Source organism: Globicephala melas, chromosome 20 (genome assembly GCF_963455315.2).
Source record: "Globicephala melas chromosome 20, mGloMel1.2, whole genome shotgun sequence".
In the NCBI taxonomy this organism is placed as follows: domain Eukaryota; kingdom Metazoa; phylum Chordata; class Mammalia; order Artiodactyla; family Delphinidae; genus Globicephala; species Globicephala melas.
This window is the reverse complement of record NC_083333.1, coordinates 38,691,832-38,711,028: the sequence shown is the minus strand read 5'-3', so window position 1 is coordinate 38,711,028 and position 19,197 is coordinate 38,691,832. Positions and strand designations below refer to the sequence as shown.

Sequence of the window (19,197 nt, the reverse complement as noted above, 5' to 3'; positions counted from 1 at the left end):
AGGTGCAATGTCTGGTGAATAAGGCAGATGAATCAGAACTTCCCAGCCGAGCTGTAACAGTTTTTGCCTGGTCATGAAAGAAACACGTGGTCTTGTGTTAACCTGATGGAAGATTATGAGTTTTCTGTTGACCAATGCTGGACACTTTTCGTTGAGTGCTGCTTTCAGTTGGTTTAACTGGGAGCAGTAGTTGCTGGAATTAATTGTGTGGTTTTGCAGAAAGAGCTCATAATAGAGGACTCCCTTCCAATCCCACCATATACACAACATCACCTTCTCTGGATGAAGACCGGCCTTTGGTGTGGTTCGTGGTGGTTCATTTCCCTTGCCCCACGATCTCTTCCATTCCACATTATTGTACAGTATCCACTTTTCATCGCCTGTCACAGTTTGTTTTAAAAACGGTACATTTTCGTTACGTTTCAGCGGAAAATCGTATGTGGAAATATGGTCAATAACTTTTTTTTTGCTTAACTTATGTGGAACCCAAACATCAAAGCTATTAACATAACCAAGCTGCTGCAAATGATTTTCAATGCTTGATGTGGATGTTTTGAGTATGCTGGCTATCTCCAGCATGGTATAATGTTGATTGTTCTCAATTAATGTCTCGATTTGATCGATATCAACTTCAACTGGTCTACCCAACCATGGAGCATCGTCCAGCGAGAAATCTCCAGCACAAAACTTCACAAACCACTTCTGACACATTTGATCAGTCACAGCACCTTCTCCATACACTGCACAGATCTTTTTTTGTGTTTCAGTTGCATTTCTACTTTTCTTGAAATAATAAAGCATAATATGCCAAAAATGTTGCTTTTTTCCCATCTTCAATATTAAAATGGCTACACAAACATTCACCAATTTTGATAAGTTTTTTTTTTAAACGCACGCTGATATGACAGCTGTCACAATACAATCTAACAAAACTGTTTCAAATGAGGTTAAAGACAACTAAGCACTACTCGAGCCATCTTACGGAAAGAAATGAACGAACCTTTTGGCAAACCCAACAGAAACAGTGATTTCAAAGTTAGGCTTATATTCGAATGGCAGAGACTCAGTAGTTGTATGACCTTTCCAAAACTTCAGTTATAAAATGAGCATAGTAATATGTATTTCATTAAGTAGGACATGCAGAACGTTTAGATTCTAGATTTGGCACATAATACTACTGAGTTAGGTGCTATTTCCTTTCCCAAAGAAAAACAAATTTCAAAGGGAAACTAAGGTAGAAGGACAACTCAGCTTTTACAAAGATCCTATCCAGAAAATTTATCTATGTCATCAAAATATTAAAGGAAAGCTATTTTCTCCTCAGCCAAAGAATGACTTTTCTTAGGAAGTTAGGTTTTAAAGATCAACATTCTAATTTAACAATAAAGTCTAAATTGTAACCACATATTTCTATTGTATTGAATTCAAATCTAGTTTTTCTTCAGTCAAAAAATGTAGTAGAAGCATTGTTGGGGCTTAGCTAATGCAGGGTTTACCCAACTACATTAACCATTTGTTCGCTAACTGAAACTAGAGTGGGAGGAGGGACACGTACATAAAACCAAAGAAACCAACTCTACTCTGCTTTGATTCTGCCTATTCTAAGTCTTTTTCAAAATAATTATTTTCTATATTTTTAATAGTAATACAAGTATATCATAACAAATTTTAAAATACAGTAAAAAGCAACCCACTTTCCCTTCACAGTCTGCCTTAACAAAGATTTTTTTCTGCATAGTCAAGCAAATAAAAAATAAATATATAGGCATACCCCACAGAATGTACCCTTTTAATATCTCACAGTGAAATGCTTCAGTTCGTCTTTCTTGACACATCTTCCAGCCAATGGTTTCATACTGTAAAATTTTTATCTTTCAATCTCAAAAATCTAATTCAACATTTTAAGGAAAAGACAAGTGAGAAATCTGGAGATACATCCACATACAACTTGTAGGACTTCGGAAAAGCTGCTTAAGTATCAACAAAAGGTATGGACATGTTACTACATAGAAAGCAACTGTTAACAACCATAGTAATTATCTGGTAATCAGGAAGAAATGTTTAAGTATTTTATACCTTAATTTTTAAAAAAATTCATAAACAGCCAGCTATGTTTTAGAAATTGGTTAGGGGTTGGGTTGATGTATAAGCCATTTAAAATAATGGTAAATAGGTTCCCAAGTAGGGTTTTCATACAGAAGGTCTGATTTTCAGGAACAAAATAGTGATTTTTAAGCAGGAGGTATATATCTATCTATCTGCCCACTATACACGTATATACGTCATTTAACACAAGTGGTAGTTTACTATAATACACACTATTCTGCACCTTGCTTCTTTACTTAATGTATCTTGGAAATTGTTCTATACATATTGAGTACATACGAAACTAACTCAAACCTTTTAAAGCTGCATGGTTTCCCTTTACCCATTTTAGTATCCTATTTCTTCAAATCTAAAATGCCATTAGGGCTCCCCTGGTGGCGCAGTGGTTAAGAATCCACCTACCAGTGCAGGGGATATGGGTTCGAGCCCTGGTCTGGGAAGATCCCACATGCCGCTAAACAACTGGACCCGTGTGCCACAACTACTGAACCTGTGCTCTAGAGCCCACGAGCCACAACTACTGAGCCCACGCACCACAACTACTGAAGCCCACGTGCCTAGAGCCCATGCTCCGCAACAGGAGAAGCCACCGCGGTGAGAAGCCCGCGCACCGCAACAAAGAATAGCACCCACTCGCCACAACTAGAGAAAGCCTGCGCACAGCAGTGAAGACCCAATGCAGCCAAAAATAATTTTAAAAATTTAAATGCCATTAACCGTAAAACAGTTTTATGTGCCACTAAGAAAGAAATTTAAAAAGCTGCCAATTATAACTATAATGCCATTAATAAGGTGTATCTGATTTTATCTTTATTAAAATATGAAAAACTGTCTGAGAATCAAGGAAATATGGTAGACTATTTCTAATCTATCACAGTGATATAATGAATAACTTCAATCATACATTATTTTGTGCATTTCATGAATAAGTTAGATAGATAGAAACAGAATTACTGGATCTAAGGATACATGTATTTTAATCTTTAAGTAATTCAAATTGTTTTCCACAGTGGTTTTATCAGTTTATAGTCTCACTGGCTATAATGTAAGAACCTTTTCTCCAAAATCTGACCAGGCTACTCTTTTTTTTAAGCCTTATCCAAGCCAACAAGTGAAAAATGATATCTCATAGTTTAATATGCATTATCTCTAATATGAAAAGGATTGAGAATATTTTCAAACACCTAAAGGTCATTTGCATTACTTTTCTGTGAACAGTGCTCATATCGTTTCTCCCTTTCTATTTAGGTTATAAGTCTTTTACAAACTGATGATAAATACATAAGGAAATCTGTCCTTTGTCTGTAATGAAATATTACAGATACTTCCCCCAGTTTGTTTTTTTCTTGTTGTTCTGGTTTTTTACCTTATTTATGATGAAATACAGTCAAATTTATCCGTTTTTTTAATGTCTTCTGGGTTTGGAGTTAAAGTTAGAAAAGTTTTCCTCATTCTAAGATTTTTTTTTTTTTTTGCGGTATGCGGGCCTCTCACTGTTGTGGCCTCTCCCGTTGCAGAGCACAGGCTCTGGATACGCAGGCTCAGTGGCCATGGTTCACGGGCCTAGCCGCTCTGCGGCACGTGGAATCTTCCCGCACCGGGGCACGAACCCGTGTCCCCTGCATCGGCAGGCGGACTCTCAACCACTGGGCCACCAGGGAAGCCCTAAGATTATTTTTAAAATAATAATTATCCCATTGTTCATCTTAATGATTTCATGATTTCATCTTTTACATTTAAATATTTTATTCATCTGGAATATATTTTGGGGTAAGGTATGACAGTGGGGATCCAACTTCTTTTTTCTGGGTTGCTATACAGTTGTCACAACACCATTGCTCAGTGACTGAGGCTCTTTTAGGTGTTCTAACTAAGAGCTCAGAATTACTGAAACAAACACCAAAAGTAGGGGCTCAGGACCCTACAACATATACAGCATTAAAAGCACAGATCTGGGAGTCAGATATCTAGCTTATCATATTAAACTACTACTGTTACAAATTCTGGGAAATAGAGAGTAGCAAGATAGAGGCTTCTCTATTTATGATTTTTATTATATTTAGGTTTTTGATGAAGACCTAAAGACGGATTATCTCAAATTCAGTTAAAATATCTAAATATACACTATACATCAGAGGTGTTAATAACAAGTAGCATTTATATAGTGTTTTACAGTTTGTATAAAGTGACTTCACTTACGTTAATTTACTTTATCCTCATAATCACTCTGTGAGAACAGAGGCAGAGATTTTAATCCCCATTTATTGCTGAGAAAAATAATTCAGTTATGGCAACTTGTCCCTTAAAGTAAGTGGCAAAGCCAAACTCTAACCGAAATCTTACGTTTCCAAATGCTGCTCACACTGCCTCATACCCTACACCAAGTACTTTTAAACAAAAATAAAAGAGAATCCCTACTCTCAAGGAACTTGAAGCAATTTGTCAATTAAATATTCAATTGATCACATACTAAAAAATATAAAACATGGCCCCTGGCCTTAAAAAACCTTCAAAGGTATACAGTAAGTTTAAAAAGCAAGACTTGGGGGACTGGAAAATAAGTCTGAAGAGCAAGAATGATGTCTTATCTACTTTGCCCATGGCTTATGCTATTTACAACTGGTATAACTAGAATACATTATTAGCTCAGTAAATGTTGGTTGTCTGTTACTGACTGAACCCTCTAGACAGCGTGAAATATGAAATAATACCACACCTCATTCATTTTTCTCAGGTACTGAACTTTTCTTTGTGACCAAAAAATCAGCCAAATCATCAAAGGGCTTAGACAATATAACAAAGGAAGTTCAGGCACCACTTCTGGGCTACACCTACTTACCTATTTCATGGCAAAATAAAGATTCTGAGCTACATTCCATTCCATTTCAAAGCTGCCAGAAGGTTACAAAACAATTTCAAGAACCAAATCCAGCTCAACAGCCACAAAATACAACTATCATTTGCTGTTGCTTTATTCCAAATTAAACACATCCTCTGCCTCTATAATAAAAACTGTCCATAACGTTTCTCATCAACAGGTCTTTTTTTTTTTTTTTTTTTTTTTTTTTTTTGCGGTATGCGGGCCTCTCACTCTTGTGGCCTCTCCTGTTGCGGGGCACAGGCTCCGGACGCACAGGCTCAGCGGCCATGGCTCACGGGCCCAGCCGCTCTGCGGCATGTGGGATCTTCCCGGACCGGGGCACGAACCTGTGTCCCCTGCATCGGCAGGCGGACTCTCAACCACTGCGCCACCAGGGAAGCCCAGGCCTTTCTTTATGTTGCTTCCTTCAGACATCTTGTCAACATATCTTTTCTACAGGTCTTTTATTTTTTTTAACACTAATAATCACTTACCTGACACACACACAAGTTCCTATTTTTTCTTAACTTTTGAAATATTTTAATAAATACTAGGGGAGAACAAAAGGTGAATAATAAGGGAAATTCAAGTACAAAATTAAACCCACTTTACAAAGTTTAAATTTCTATCGTACCACAGATAATTTTGCTTCAGAGTTATTATGCCCTATTTTCCAGCCTATCCAGTGACAAGTTATATACACTGTAGCCCCAGGGACTGGCACCCTTTGTGAAAATCTTGCATGGGTTGAAATAATTTTTAAACGTTAACAAAAAAATCCTAAAAAGAGCAGGTTTAAATTTAGTGGATGGTTGCATGTCAAAAATGTTAGAGCCTTAAAATCAAATAAAAGGAACTAAAGGTTGACAATAAACGAGTAAATGCAAAGAACTTACAAAGCCATGAGCCTAGAAATTATTTGCAGTGACTGGTCTATACAATAGTAAGGAGGCATGATTTTCAGTGGAGCAACAGGGCTTTCTTCAGTGGTTATTTATAGAAAAGGTTTGGTACAATGAAAAAAATCGTCATGAATTACCTCAATATACCATAAATGTGGCTGTATTCTAGGTCAAATCATGTGGGTATTACAGAAAGAGCTATGTAAGAGAAACCAGCACAATGCCTGCACAACGTTGAATGTGACACTAAAAAATAAAAGAGCCATTTACAAGACAATTAAAGTCACCCCTTAATATTGGCAATAGAATAAGGTTCCATTCTTTTTGAAGGGTAAAGACTGTACTAGCCATTCAAGGCAGATGGGCTTTTGCACAACAATGTGAATTTAGTAAACACTACTGAACTGTACACTTAAAAATGGTTAAGATGGCAGTTTTATGTTATGTGGGTTTTGCCACAATTAAAAAGAAAAAAAAAGATGGGCTTCAAATTTCCCTGTTATTTTAAATAAATAATGGATTTATGAGTTATTGAGTGCTTATTACATTCCTATCACCATAGAGATGAAGGTGAAATATGGATAAAACCTAATTTCTCTTTTCAAGGAGCTCAAAGTTTAAAGAGAACCAAATTCAAAAGTGTTCTTAAAATGAAGCAATAATAATAATTTTCCATCACCCAAAAATAGGTGAGTATCCATTTACCTCACCTTTCTTAAACTCACCGTCTGTATGTCCCTCACTCTCTTTCCCTCTGCAGGTTCTAGTTGTACTTTAAAGTCTCTGATGCTTACAATGAAAAATTCTAGGATTCAAACAGATTTGCTAGCCCCTATGAAATGCCCCCCAGTTCTACTCCCTTGTGTCCCTGAACAAAGAGAGTAACAATCAGCAATGCTCCTGGGAATCTCTGAATAGGAAGAGAGGTTTCAAATAGTAGGGAAAGATCAAATCCAATCTTCAGACCTTATTCTGAACTATCGCCTCCATTCAATTCAACCCAACACTTAACTATGCAAACCACTGGGACTAATCCTATCAAGAAGTCATTTCTACTTTAGTCCTGATTACCTTTCTCTCTTCTGGACTCTTACAAAATCTATGGTCTATGCCATACTAATTGCTCTCAACTGTATTCTTTATATCGTGTGCAATAAGTTCTTACGTCACTGGAAAACAAGTTTAATGGTGATCAAATCTTTCTATCTGCCCAAAAGAATAGATGAATGCTTAGTAATAAATATTAATTTGAAATATATTTTTGAGCATTTCCTTTGTGTTACCACTGAATAGAATTTGTGGATGTAAAATATAAAAAGCAAAGGTTTTAAAGACTGAAACATCCTGCTTCATGTCCTGTCCTCTTGTGCCCCTTAATATACACATTTGAACTGATCAGACTTCCCATTCAAATTGTGGAAATTCATTTCCCAAATTCAAAGAATTAGTCAACAGTAGCGCCCCTCTCCCCAAAGATCCCTTTTATACAACAAGACCCTCCATGACCAGAAGTAGAAGTGCAATGATTTCCATCATTTCTGAGGTAGTGTTCACATCTGCAAAGAACAAACAGTAGCCCTTGAATATGAGGGAGCTAAAAAGTGAATGGAGTTGGTTGGTTGGTTTCCAACTAGCAAGAACTCAGAAGCAGAAATGTTAGTATTTTGTTATCCAAATGGTTAGTATAGTTAAAAGAAAAAATAAATGCAATGGAAACTTTAAGCCATACCTTTCCCAGAGACTGATCTGAACTTGAGAAATGGCCTCTCAGAGAACCCTAAGAAGCCTCTGCTTCCATCTTATGTTTCATATAGGGTAATTTTTCTCTCTACTACTACATGGATTCTGATTACAGAAAAAGAACCAGGGCAATCACCAGCTTCAGGGAGAATTTGGGAGGGCAAAAATTAAACTCTGCTGTTGAATGGTTTTCTTTATAATACTGAAGCCACAATACAACATCACTAAATAATACAAAGAAAGCACACTCCAATACTATGTACTTCATTTACTTCATCCACCCATCACCTCCACCCACCCATCACCTCCACCAAAAGAAACTTAAAACAGGTTGAGCCACACACAGTATGTCTGATCTGAAAGTATTTGTGACACAGCAGCTTACTCTTGCAAATTATTAGCTTAATAGTGATTTAAAATATAGTCACAGGAAAAATAGACTATTCTGGGGAGTAAAAGGCAAGTGGGAAAACCCAAACACTTTTTAAAGAAAGACAACAAATATACTCAGGCATAAGATCTGCCATCAGAAACATTTTCTTTTTCTTTCTTTTTTTTTTTTTGGTATATTTAAAAAACTTACCCTGAAGAGATTTTCCCAATCCCTGGCCCAGCTTCCACCCATGTTTCTGGAGTAAGCGATGTCCAATATTATCCTGACAGACAGAACAGAGAGACAAACCAAAAATATTCCAATAATATATTCTTCCCTTCCTAGTGATATTTAAACAGGTGATGAACAAGAGATAATTCTACATATATGCATGCAAAAAGGTGCTAATAATAGGGTAAATGTGCCCAATAAAGGGGGCATTAATGTAAAAAGAAATACTGGCTAGTATTTTATATGGGAAGAACATACAGGGTAAGGGTCCTTTCTGATGGTGTGCTGGGCAACTTTTGTACATAACACTTTTAAAAGGAGAAAAAAGGGAAGGGGAAAAGGGGAAGAATACATTTATGAAGTTTAAAACTAACATTAAAAAGCAAAAAATCAAGGTACTTATACAATCATATCCACCACCTAGACAGCACCACTTTATAAGTTTTTTAAAGAAAATCTACATTGTATTTAGTTATTCTGCTTATGTGTCAGGCTTTCATGATACAAAGTAAGTTGTAAGTGTAAGACTGCCCCACCACTAGAAATGAAAACACAATCAGAGCAAAATCCAGGCTAGACTTGATTGGTTTTTTAATATATATATAAATATAAATATTTAACTAGCATGCAGCCAATATTAAACTGAAAAAAGTGAGGTTAGTAAAATAAGAAATTAAATTGATTAAACAGAAAAATAAAATGAGCTCAAGCACAGACTGAGTGATGCATTTCAACATGTAATCTAACAAAAATACTAAAATGTTAGAATGAAACAGGCCTAGCAGTAAGTTAACAGTAAAGAACCATTAGTGCATGTAGGGGAAAAAAACCAATATACATAATGTCTCATCTTCCTAGGAGCACAGTGGAAAAGATCTTTCAATGTAAACCACATGAAAAGACACCAGAAACAACAATTAAATGTCAGCTTTTGTGTAAGGGTTCAAGATCTTAGAAAACTCTGCAGACCTTTGTCCAATTCTTTGCTTTTTACAAATACTGCGAAGTACAGAGACAAAGCTAAAATAACCATTAACACTGTATGAGATAAAATGATGTTACTCATCCAAAAGAAAACATTTAAAAATTTTAAACACAAAGTGTTCTGTATGCATTAAAATGTAATTTATAACATTAATTGGGTATCACCATTTGAAAATAATCTCATATTTCCTGAAATCAAATTTTGAAGTCAACTAAACCAATTAGTCTCTGAATTAGAATCAAATCTCATATTAAATTGCTTTTATCTTCCAGCTCCATATTCAACGGTAAAATGCTCTTCGGAGTTACAAAGGAAAGAACAAAATTATTTCACTATTATATTCTCTGACAGTAAGTTACAAAAGGAAAATTAAGCCTCCTCAATGCTCTGTTTAAAAATTAAAAAAAAGGTCAACTTCCTTCTATGAGTTTATGACAGGATGCCAACTGGAAAACTGGGCTGAATTTCATTGATCAGAGGAACAAAGATCGGGATACTTTAAAAAAAAAAAAAATGTGGCAAATGATAATGAGAAGTCTGTTTCTAAAACAAAACATGCAATTGTTTTAAACCTATATATACAAAATCATTACTGTGCACAAAAGGTCACTAGAGATTATTTTTTGCTAGCAACTTAAGAGAATGAGAAAATGCTACAGCTATGTGTAATCCCAGTATAGAATGCCTAACTATTTATAAATAACTTTATCGTTAAAAAAATTTTTGTAAGTCTTAATACAAATAATGTTAGCAGAAAAGGAAGATAAAGAGGGCTTTATAATACTACTGTGGAAATAAACTTACCTGTACATAAAATCATTGTTTTACATCATCGTAACTCCTACAACTGAATTAACTATGGGAAGGACAAGGATAGCAGAATGACTCTAAGATTATGTAGCTGATGGAAGTATTGTTTAATTTTTTAACAGACTAATTTTGTAACTATACTTGGCACAGATTTACGGTATTAAACCATGCTGACAAAAATTGTTGTCCCTTTTTTTAATTTAAGAAAACTCACTCTTTTGGCTAAGTGGAGATGAGACATTATGCTGTGTTATATTATGAATGCACTAAAATAAACAGACAGATGAAGCAGTATGCTATTTCCAAAAGCAGTGCAAGTGGAGTGAAAGCATTTCCATACGAACCTGGCTTTAAAAACTGGGCTGTCAAAAGAACAGTTAAATGTAACACAAAGTAAGAAACTGTCCAATCACTAACGGTCTTTTTTTTTTTTTTGTCTTGTTTTCAATTCACTGCTTGCAATTAATGTATTTATTAAAGAAGAGTGAAAGCATAAGTAAATTCACGAGTCAAGACCAGCTGAGAGATTCAAGAGCAGCGTGTTGTGACTGACAACAGTGAAAGGAGAAGCAAATGTTAAAGGGAGAAGGAGGAAAAAGAAAATTTAGGGTTATACACATTAGCACCACTTTTACAAAACCACTCAAGATGGCTGTCACCTTCTCAAAAAAAACTATTGATACAAAATGGCAGTGGTATTTCTCTTCTAAAACTTTAGGTGAAAACTGTTCTTTAATTAAATCTACTTCCCCAAGTATGCACAGGGAATGAACTGTCAGGGGTTATATTAAAATTATTAACATGCCACTCTGTGTCCTTGCAGTTATAACAAATGCAACAAAAATAATAGGCGTATCTCCCAGAAAGTCTTCCCCTCACCAACCTCCTAGATTAAGTGAATGACTAATACAGAAAATCTAAACCTTTCCTATCATTTCAGCCTATCTGCTTTTGGAGGAAAAAAGGCAGTTCTGTGACTCTGGAGAAACGACTAGTATTCATTATGGTCCTTTTTCTTACCAAAAAAAGAAAAAAGTTTTATAAACACTAGTCAAAACTCCAACAGGCTTAAGGATGATGGGTAACAAGAAAGGCACACCAAAATACCTTATAACAAAGTAGAACAAAGCAGACTTGTCTAATCTGAAGTGATCAAAATGTTCATTGAACTTTCACTGTGAAAGAGCAAGGGATTCAATGGCCAGCCCATGAAAATCATTAATCTACTCTCTCTGGTTAGGTTGCCAATTATTCCCGTGAATGTTATAACAGTAAACTGCAGTAAATAATTTGTAGTCCTAACAGGTAATCTAGACCTAACATGGGCAATGAGTACTATTTAACTTCTGAAATAGTAACAATTTACTATTTTGGTCACTGTAATAGTCACTAAAAAACTTTCAGTTTTTTATTTTTAAATAAAATATATAATTTGCGATTTAGTTATAATCTCATAGAAGCAAAAATAAATAATAGATTTTATTTTTTCTTTTTTAACACAGCCTGGTTTGTGACTAACAAAGGGGCATGTACAGTGACAGGCTGTTTATAATTTAAATGCACATGGAAGAAATGCAGGGAAATACACTATTAATAAAGCAACTGAACTTTGCCCAAGGGAAGTAGGCAAAAAGCTGGTTTTCCACACGATTCACAGAGCTCCCACAACCTGTTTGTTTTTTTTGTTTCAGGCCGTGTGGCACGGCCTGTGGGACCTTAGTTCCCCGACCAGGGATTGAACCCGGGCCCTCGGCAGTGAAAGTGCAGAGTCCTCATCACTGGACCACCAGAGAATTCCTCCCACAACCTATCTGTTAGTCTCTGTGCTTGAGACTCCAAAAATGGTGGCAGTGCAGCATTTTCTTTGGCTAGGCATGAAGTTTTTCTTAATTTTGGTTAAACTATGAAGCTGACCTAAAAACTCAAACTTTTTTCACCTAGATTATGTAAATTGGCCTTTACATTTTTTATATTTCTAAACTTAAATGTAAATTAAAGTGCCATATTTTAACCCTTTTTCCTCTGTATTATATGTGAGAAAGAATATAATTTTTAAATGGGAACATCATTTATAGCAAGAAATGTATATTATAAACAACTACCAATATGCTGAAAACACAATACCAGCCAAAAAACAAAAAACCAACTCATTATTGTTTCATCCATTCCTCAACATTTTTATTAATTAAATACCAAGTAGAAAACTTTCCCAGGAACTTTGCTCCATGAAGCTGTATACCACCAGAGTAACAATGATCATTTTGGCAACAGCACCACCAATCTGTATAATGGGAGCCTGCCAAAATACAGATTAAAATTTACTTCACCGTGTGGGGCTGATTCCACATTTTTAATAGGAAATAGAATATCATGTCTCAAGAGAAAACTATACTACAATTATGTCAGTGACTAGATGAATACTAATTCCACACTGAATTTTCTTTTAGTTGACAGCCACATTCAATTTATACCATTTAGCTCATTTTCAACAGTGACAAAAATGGCAAGTCTCTTGAGTGGATTGTAAGCTTTGCTGATTGTGTATTAAAGACTCTAAGCAAAAACCAAGTGCTACTAGGTGAACCCATGCAAACAACAAGTTGTAAAAATTCCCAAAACAAAAAAATCTATAGCTCACTACAGATGACACAATGAAGACTAGAGAGAAAAGCCATATAGTAATGCTACACCATTCAGCTCCAAGAAGCACATTATTTATAGTGCAGTCCACATATGGTCACTGCTAAATGTCAAATCAGCAGTCTTACGGAGTTACAGTTTGGAACTAGTGGAGTCCACAGATCTAAACAGATATGCAACATGACAAAACCCACTTATACATATACTTCTAAATCCCTAGATATGCAAAGGAAACATCAGCAACTGGAATTTGAAAACTTAACATTAATTTTTAAAACCTGCTCGGTCAACCTGACAACTATACAGACAGAATTTTAATCAGTCAGGTAGAGCAAAAACCAAGTAATGGCTGATGGGTAGTTTTACTTCCAGCTGCAACAATGACAACATATTTTAAGTCTATGGTGCAGGCATTTTAACTTTTGGATAGTTTATAATCACTCTCCCATCTGACTTCTCATCTTCTTTCTATGATAAAGATCATAAAGGACCATATATCCTAAATCACATCAACCAATTCTTGGATCTATGGTGGAATCCTAGACTGGCCTATGGTTTTAGTTTAAGTTTTATTTGTTTTCTAAACATTTTATCTTTAAGTATATAGAGGTCATCATTATAGCTGGGACCTAAAAATCTCATAAAGCAATAACTTAAAATATAAGTTCTAAAAGTTTTTTGTAATGAGGGTAAAATATTAATACTTCCTACTTTCCTTTAATTCAGATAATCAAGTTGTCTGGCAATTCTTTAAAAATTTTCTTAAAACAGTGTTTTATTCTTGACCAGAAATTTCACTGAAAGATATCTGGTTGGCTGAAGTAAAGAAGGGAAAATAAAACTTTATAACAAAGATTATGAAATACTTTACAAATGCTGGATTTTGATGTGTTTTAAACATTTCCTGATTGAAACTGAAACACCTGTAATCATCTCAGGAACAAAGCTAATAAGCTTCAGAAGTTTACCAAAAGCATAATGCATTATCACATCTTTGTATCTCATTTCCCATCTTGCCGGTTCGCAACAAATTTACCCTATTACAAAACCAAAGGACCTTAATCCTATACTCACAATAACCCTTCACAAGGGCATATTCTTGGCACAAACCTGTGCAGAGACTTCCTCGGTTACCAGCTGCTGCAGATTACCTTTGTTAGAAAAAAAAATGACTAGACCTTTAGCTCCTGCAATGATCTGTAGACTCCCAAAGCTGCATATTTCCAGCCACTTTTGAGTTGCATGCTGTAGCAAAACAGTCAGCACCTCTCAATAGATATTGCTGCAGAGAAAGATTTTAATTCAGCAGAGACTCTTTCTGTGTGTTAGAAACAACGCCATTTCCCCCTAAAAACAAGATAGCTCAACAAGATAGCCAGCCAGCCAGACATATAACTAATATACACTTATTTGGTGAGCATTCCTAAGGTGATAGGGCACTTGGGGGTTACTACACTACCTATTTTGATGCCAATCATTTTAGGACTTTCTTTTAAAACTTTAAATTTATCCCCAAATGATTTGGTAACAGAAATAAAATCCCTCTCTTTTTGTCCCACTTCTATCTAACACCATGTCGGCTATGAAGCTCCTCTCCCCTACTACCTAAACAAATAAAGCATATTTTAATGTGTTTCCGGAGTAAATTTTCATTGTAAGTATAATTTATTAATATACATCTCTGAACATGTAACTATTCATAAAAATATAAATATCTAGTCTGAGTACTATATACCATTTGCTATTTTTAGTGGAGAAGATAATAACCATTTAATAAATAAGGCATATATCAATTCCACTCCTACTTGTTGAGATTACTCAGTCCGACTGAATTCTGATAGTGTTCTCCCTATGACATGTGCTAGAAAAATTCCTGGACAGTGTGAGAGCAAAAAGAGCACTAGTCCCACATGCCAAAGGAATGACTTTTCCAAAAATCTTTAAAGGTAGCCCTAAAAGAAGGCTTTAAAATGTTAAATATCATTTAATTTACTGCTTTTAAAAAAACTTTCTTGAGTATAATAATAATGACTACTAGGCTGCAAACTTAGTCTAGCTAAATTTCCTGCTACTGTTGAGTTAGAGTACCCACAGAATTATAGCTTGTATAATATTAACCAACCATGTACCTTGTAGAATATGGTACTTGGACCTTTCTTCTGACAGCTATCTGTTCTTAAACTTTGACCCAAAGAAACATTTAAATAAAATGGAAAAATTAAATTATTTTTCAAGTACAAGGTATTGACCTAGCTAGCCTACAGATTTTATTGTAAAACTCTACCTTGTGATAATTCCCAAGATGATATAGAACAAGGCAACAACTTCAGTGATTTTTAACTTAGCAAAGTGGGCTTGGCATTTTATCCTTAAATCAAAACAAGACTGGGCTTTCAGCACATCAGGTGTGAATTCTCCCTCTGCAGCATTATCACATGCGTCATCAATTACTGCCATGCCTAAGTCTAGCATCATGCCAGCACATTAAGACAGAGGTACTATATGCAGTGTTCACTGGACCAGAAGAACAGAAATAAGAAGGGGAGGTGGGGGAGAAAGAAACCCTAGAGAAGAAATTAAAAAAAGGCAGACCGTGCAATACAAACCAGATCATGGCTGCTTAGCTAATATGGGCCAACTGCTGTGGAAGAAAAATGTCGAACACCCCAAGTTGTGTAAATTTCTGTAAACATCTAAACACACACACAAACACACACAACACCAACCTAATTAGGAACATAAATATATGTTGATCCTTTACTATGGTACAGTTATGAAAATAAAAGCTAAAGTTAAAATATCTGCTCTCTAAATTGCCTTATTTTCCTGAGGGAGGAGGAGAAGCTAGTGTTTCTTAAAGGGAGAAGGGGGATGTCTTAACTGCTATAGAGATTCTCTCTTTGATGATTTTTCATTCAAGTTAACCAATAAATTCCTGAAACCCTTATTAAATACGTACACTTAAGCACAAATATTAAATACTGATAATACTGACAAGTTTAGACATTTTAACAATGGGCTGTGTAATCTGAAAATAAAGGGCTTTTCAAAATAAAAATAATGTTCAAAAGTTAAGAGTCAGGAAAATAAATCTCCTTGTTCTATTGCTTTGCATCAATATTTAAAATTAAGTTGTGTGAAAAGATACAATCAACTTTTGACAAACACCAGACATCTCAAGCCACAGAAACCAAAATTACCATGTTTCACAAGAGTCTGGTAAATAAAACATATTAGTCCTTAACTGTTCCTAATGGAACATTTCACACATGATTGTGTTGCCCAGGAAAGGTGAAGCTTTTTAAAGGATCAAAATACATTTTACTCCTTTATTCAATTTACAAAAACACTAAACTTCAACTTGCTATCTTTAACAGGATATCAGTATGGGCCAAAAATGATATTTTTCCATCGAAATTCTAAATTGTCTCTAGATTTTTCACTGATTTCCCAACATATTAAATATTAGATTACAACCCAAATTCTATTTGATTACTGTAGGGCATGCAAGACCTCTAAACTGTACTATAAGTTATTAATAAGTTTAACTTCATTCACATCAAGTGTCACACGAACACTACCTATCTGTGACCCAAAATTAAGCACTGATCTTACCGATTCTATAGGCTTGTCAAGTGATGCTTGTTCAATTTCCAAATGTCCTTCTTCATACTGATCAAAGTGATTACCCTGAAAAAACAAGACAACAGTTATTTTTTTCTGAAAGCAATAAATGCCAAAATTATTAGTAAAACTAATCAAACTAGGGGTTATTTTAACTTTTCATTCTTTTTCCGTAAACAATCAAACTATGCCACAAATTCAGACTTTCTTAAATTTATAAAAACAATCAGAAGTCTAGATCTAATAATGTGAACTCGTCTTCCTATGATGAACATTGAAACTGCTAACTAAAACATTATCAACCATTTGGGCTATCAACTCTTTCATAGGCTGACTGTATTAGGAAGACTGCAGAATCTTAAAAACAAAGGGCTGTATTGTGTTTCACTTTTCCTAAACAATCTTGTGCTACAGAAAATAAACCCTAACGGCAGAATGCAAATAAAATCTGTATCACAATACTGTTCAATGTTGACAACATTGCTTTTAACTAAAACTGCTAAAACATTCAACTTTAAATCATCAAGTTCTAACTCCAAAGTTTCAAGGAATTCAGAAACAATCTCTTGACACAGTATCCCAAATACAGCTATTCCTCTAATGATCTGCCAAAAGAGATAAGCATGCCTGTATAATGCCATATTTGACCACAATCAAGCAAGCTGTCACTGCAATTAGAATAAGTCAAAACAGCTCAATTGAGGATAGGTGCAGACAACTAGGAAATTCTCTCTAATCCTGGTTTTCTCTGCTCCATGAGAAAGGAAGAGCCCATACTTTGGCTTTAAATCAGAGTATCAATTTTCCGGTTTCCTTCGTGTTACAAAGTAGAGGGTATGAGGATTTGTGAGTCCTGAACTGACCTAAGTCAAAAGACTAAAGACTTCAGTCTAGCCTAAATTTAATTCAGGTGTGGAGTGGTATGACAACTTGAATGTTAACCTAACCAAAAATCACTTTGCTTTTTCTAAGTAAAATTTCAGTTGAAAGAATAAAGCTTAATGATAGCAACTCCAACATATAGTTTGCCACACTGTATCATAAACATTAGGTTACTTGTTTCCCTCACCAGAATGTGAAGTCCCTAAGGAGAAGAATGGTGGTCTTGTAGTGAAGAAAAAGTTCTGCAACTAGACAGTGGTGATAATGGTCGTACAACACTGTTAATGTATTTAATGCCACTGAACTGTGCACTTTAATATAATTAAAATGAAAATTTTTATGTTATGTGTATTTTACCACATTAAAAATAATAAAACTGTGTGGTAGAGTCTATCCAAAAAAAGAAAGGAGTAATAGGACAGGAGTGGGGTTTCCAAAGACAAAAAGCTAATCTTAAAAATGGAATAGGATTTAACAGCAGGTATCCCTTCCAAGAATGAGAAAAAGCAATCATCAACAAACACTAAAATGTGAAAAAATAGCTATCAATCTTGAAAGTCTGTTTTAATCTTCAATATTTTGTCCAACGATCTCTTTAAAATAACACCTGCCTCTTGGCATTTTAACTTCTATTCCAACATTTAAAAGTTTAACAGTTACTTAAAAGGTGTTAATTGCAAAGTACAGCTAAATTCCGAAATAATAAATATCCAGATAATTAGATTAACTCAAACCTCACAGTATTATAGAACACCAATGTCCAGCCAAATCTCATAGTTCTCTTTCATTCTATAGCTTGATATGATCTAATTTTAAAAGAATAATCTCGGGCTTCCCTGGTGGCGCTGTGGTTGAGAGTCAGCCTGCCGACGCAGGGGACGCGGGTTCGTGCCCCGGTCCGGGAGGATCCCACGTGCCGCGGAGCGGCTGGGCCCGTGGGCCACGGCCGCTGAGCCTGCGCGTCCGGAGCCTGTGCTCCGCGGCGGGAGAGGCCACAGCAGTGAGAGGCCCGCGTACCGCAAAAAAAAACAAAAAAAAGAATAATCTCAAACTACCAACAATAATTGGGTACTATTTTTAAAATAATTAAATCTTTAGAGTAGTTAACTTAGGACAACCGTGTTTCAAATCAAAGAAGAACTGCTCCCAAATTTATCACTATCAAAAATGATATAATAAAAGCACAAACACTTAAACAGATATTATTAGTGAACTACCAAGTAATTCTACAAAAAAGAAAATGCCATCTGGGAAAACCCATTCCAGTTCATCCTTAGTACAAGAGAAATAACTCGAGTTTTTCCAAATAGATCATGAATCATTAGCAAAATCTTTTTTTGGGTGGCCGAACCACACGGGATGTGGGATCTTAGATCCCCGACCAGGGATTGAACCCGGGGCGGCAGTGAAACCGCAAAGTCTTAAGCACTGGACCACCAGAGAATTCCCTACAAATTACTGTTCATAAATACCAGATTCTAAACACAGCTAAGTTTTCAAATCATTCTGCATCTATCTAACACAATACAAAAGAGCATTAATAATACAGTTTGAGTCCAGGAAAAGATCCACACATTTATGTTTTTTTGAAGTACAGTTGATTTACAATATTTATGATTAATTGATTGACAAAGGTTCAAAAACAGAGAAATACGTATTTTCAACATATGGTGCTAGAACTAGGTATTCATATGCAAAAAAATGAGCCTCAATCCATACCTCACACCATAATAAAAATATAACTCAAAATGTATCACAGACCTAAATGTAAAACCTAAAATTATAAAATTTCTAGAAGAAATATACAGGAGAAAATCTTGGTGACCTCGGGCGAGACAAAGATTTCTTAAGATACAACCCCAAAAGCTCAATCTATAAAAGAAAATATTGAAAACCTGGACTGGGAGAAAATATTCACAAATCTCAAAAGACCTGTATCCAAAATACATAAAGAACTCTCAAAACACAATAATAAGAAAACTCAGTTTTAAAGTAGGCAAAGATTTAAACAGACATTTCACCAAAGAATATATATAGATGGCAA

The 19,197-nt window shown here is 35.2% G+C and overlaps 1 protein-coding gene across 9 annotated transcripts in view; it reads right to left on the bottom strand.

Moving 5' to 3' along the window:
- GPATCH8 (G-patch domain containing 8) overlaps positions 1-19,197 on the bottom strand; it is a 98,409-nt gene that overhangs the window by 57,920 nt on the left and 21,292 nt on the right. For 2 of the 9 annotated variants that reach the window (XM_060290252.1, XM_060290249.1), the window contains exons 2-5: positions 16,263-16,337; positions 15,254-15,288; positions 10,352-10,369; positions 8,192-8,264 (exon numbers count right to left, since the gene is read on the bottom strand). Coding sequence is in view for 2 of the 9 variants with exons in the window: in XM_060290248.1 (XP_060146231.1) it covers positions 8,192-8,264; positions 16,263-16,337 (148 nt within the window). In the remaining 7 variants the exon portion in view is untranslated. Of the gene's footprint in view, positions 1-8,191; positions 8,265-10,351; positions 10,370-15,253; positions 15,289-16,262; positions 16,338-19,197 lie in introns of those variants that run through there. The other 7 variants (XM_060290254.1, XM_060290251.1, XM_060290253.1 and 4 more) reach the window with 4 other exon arrangements.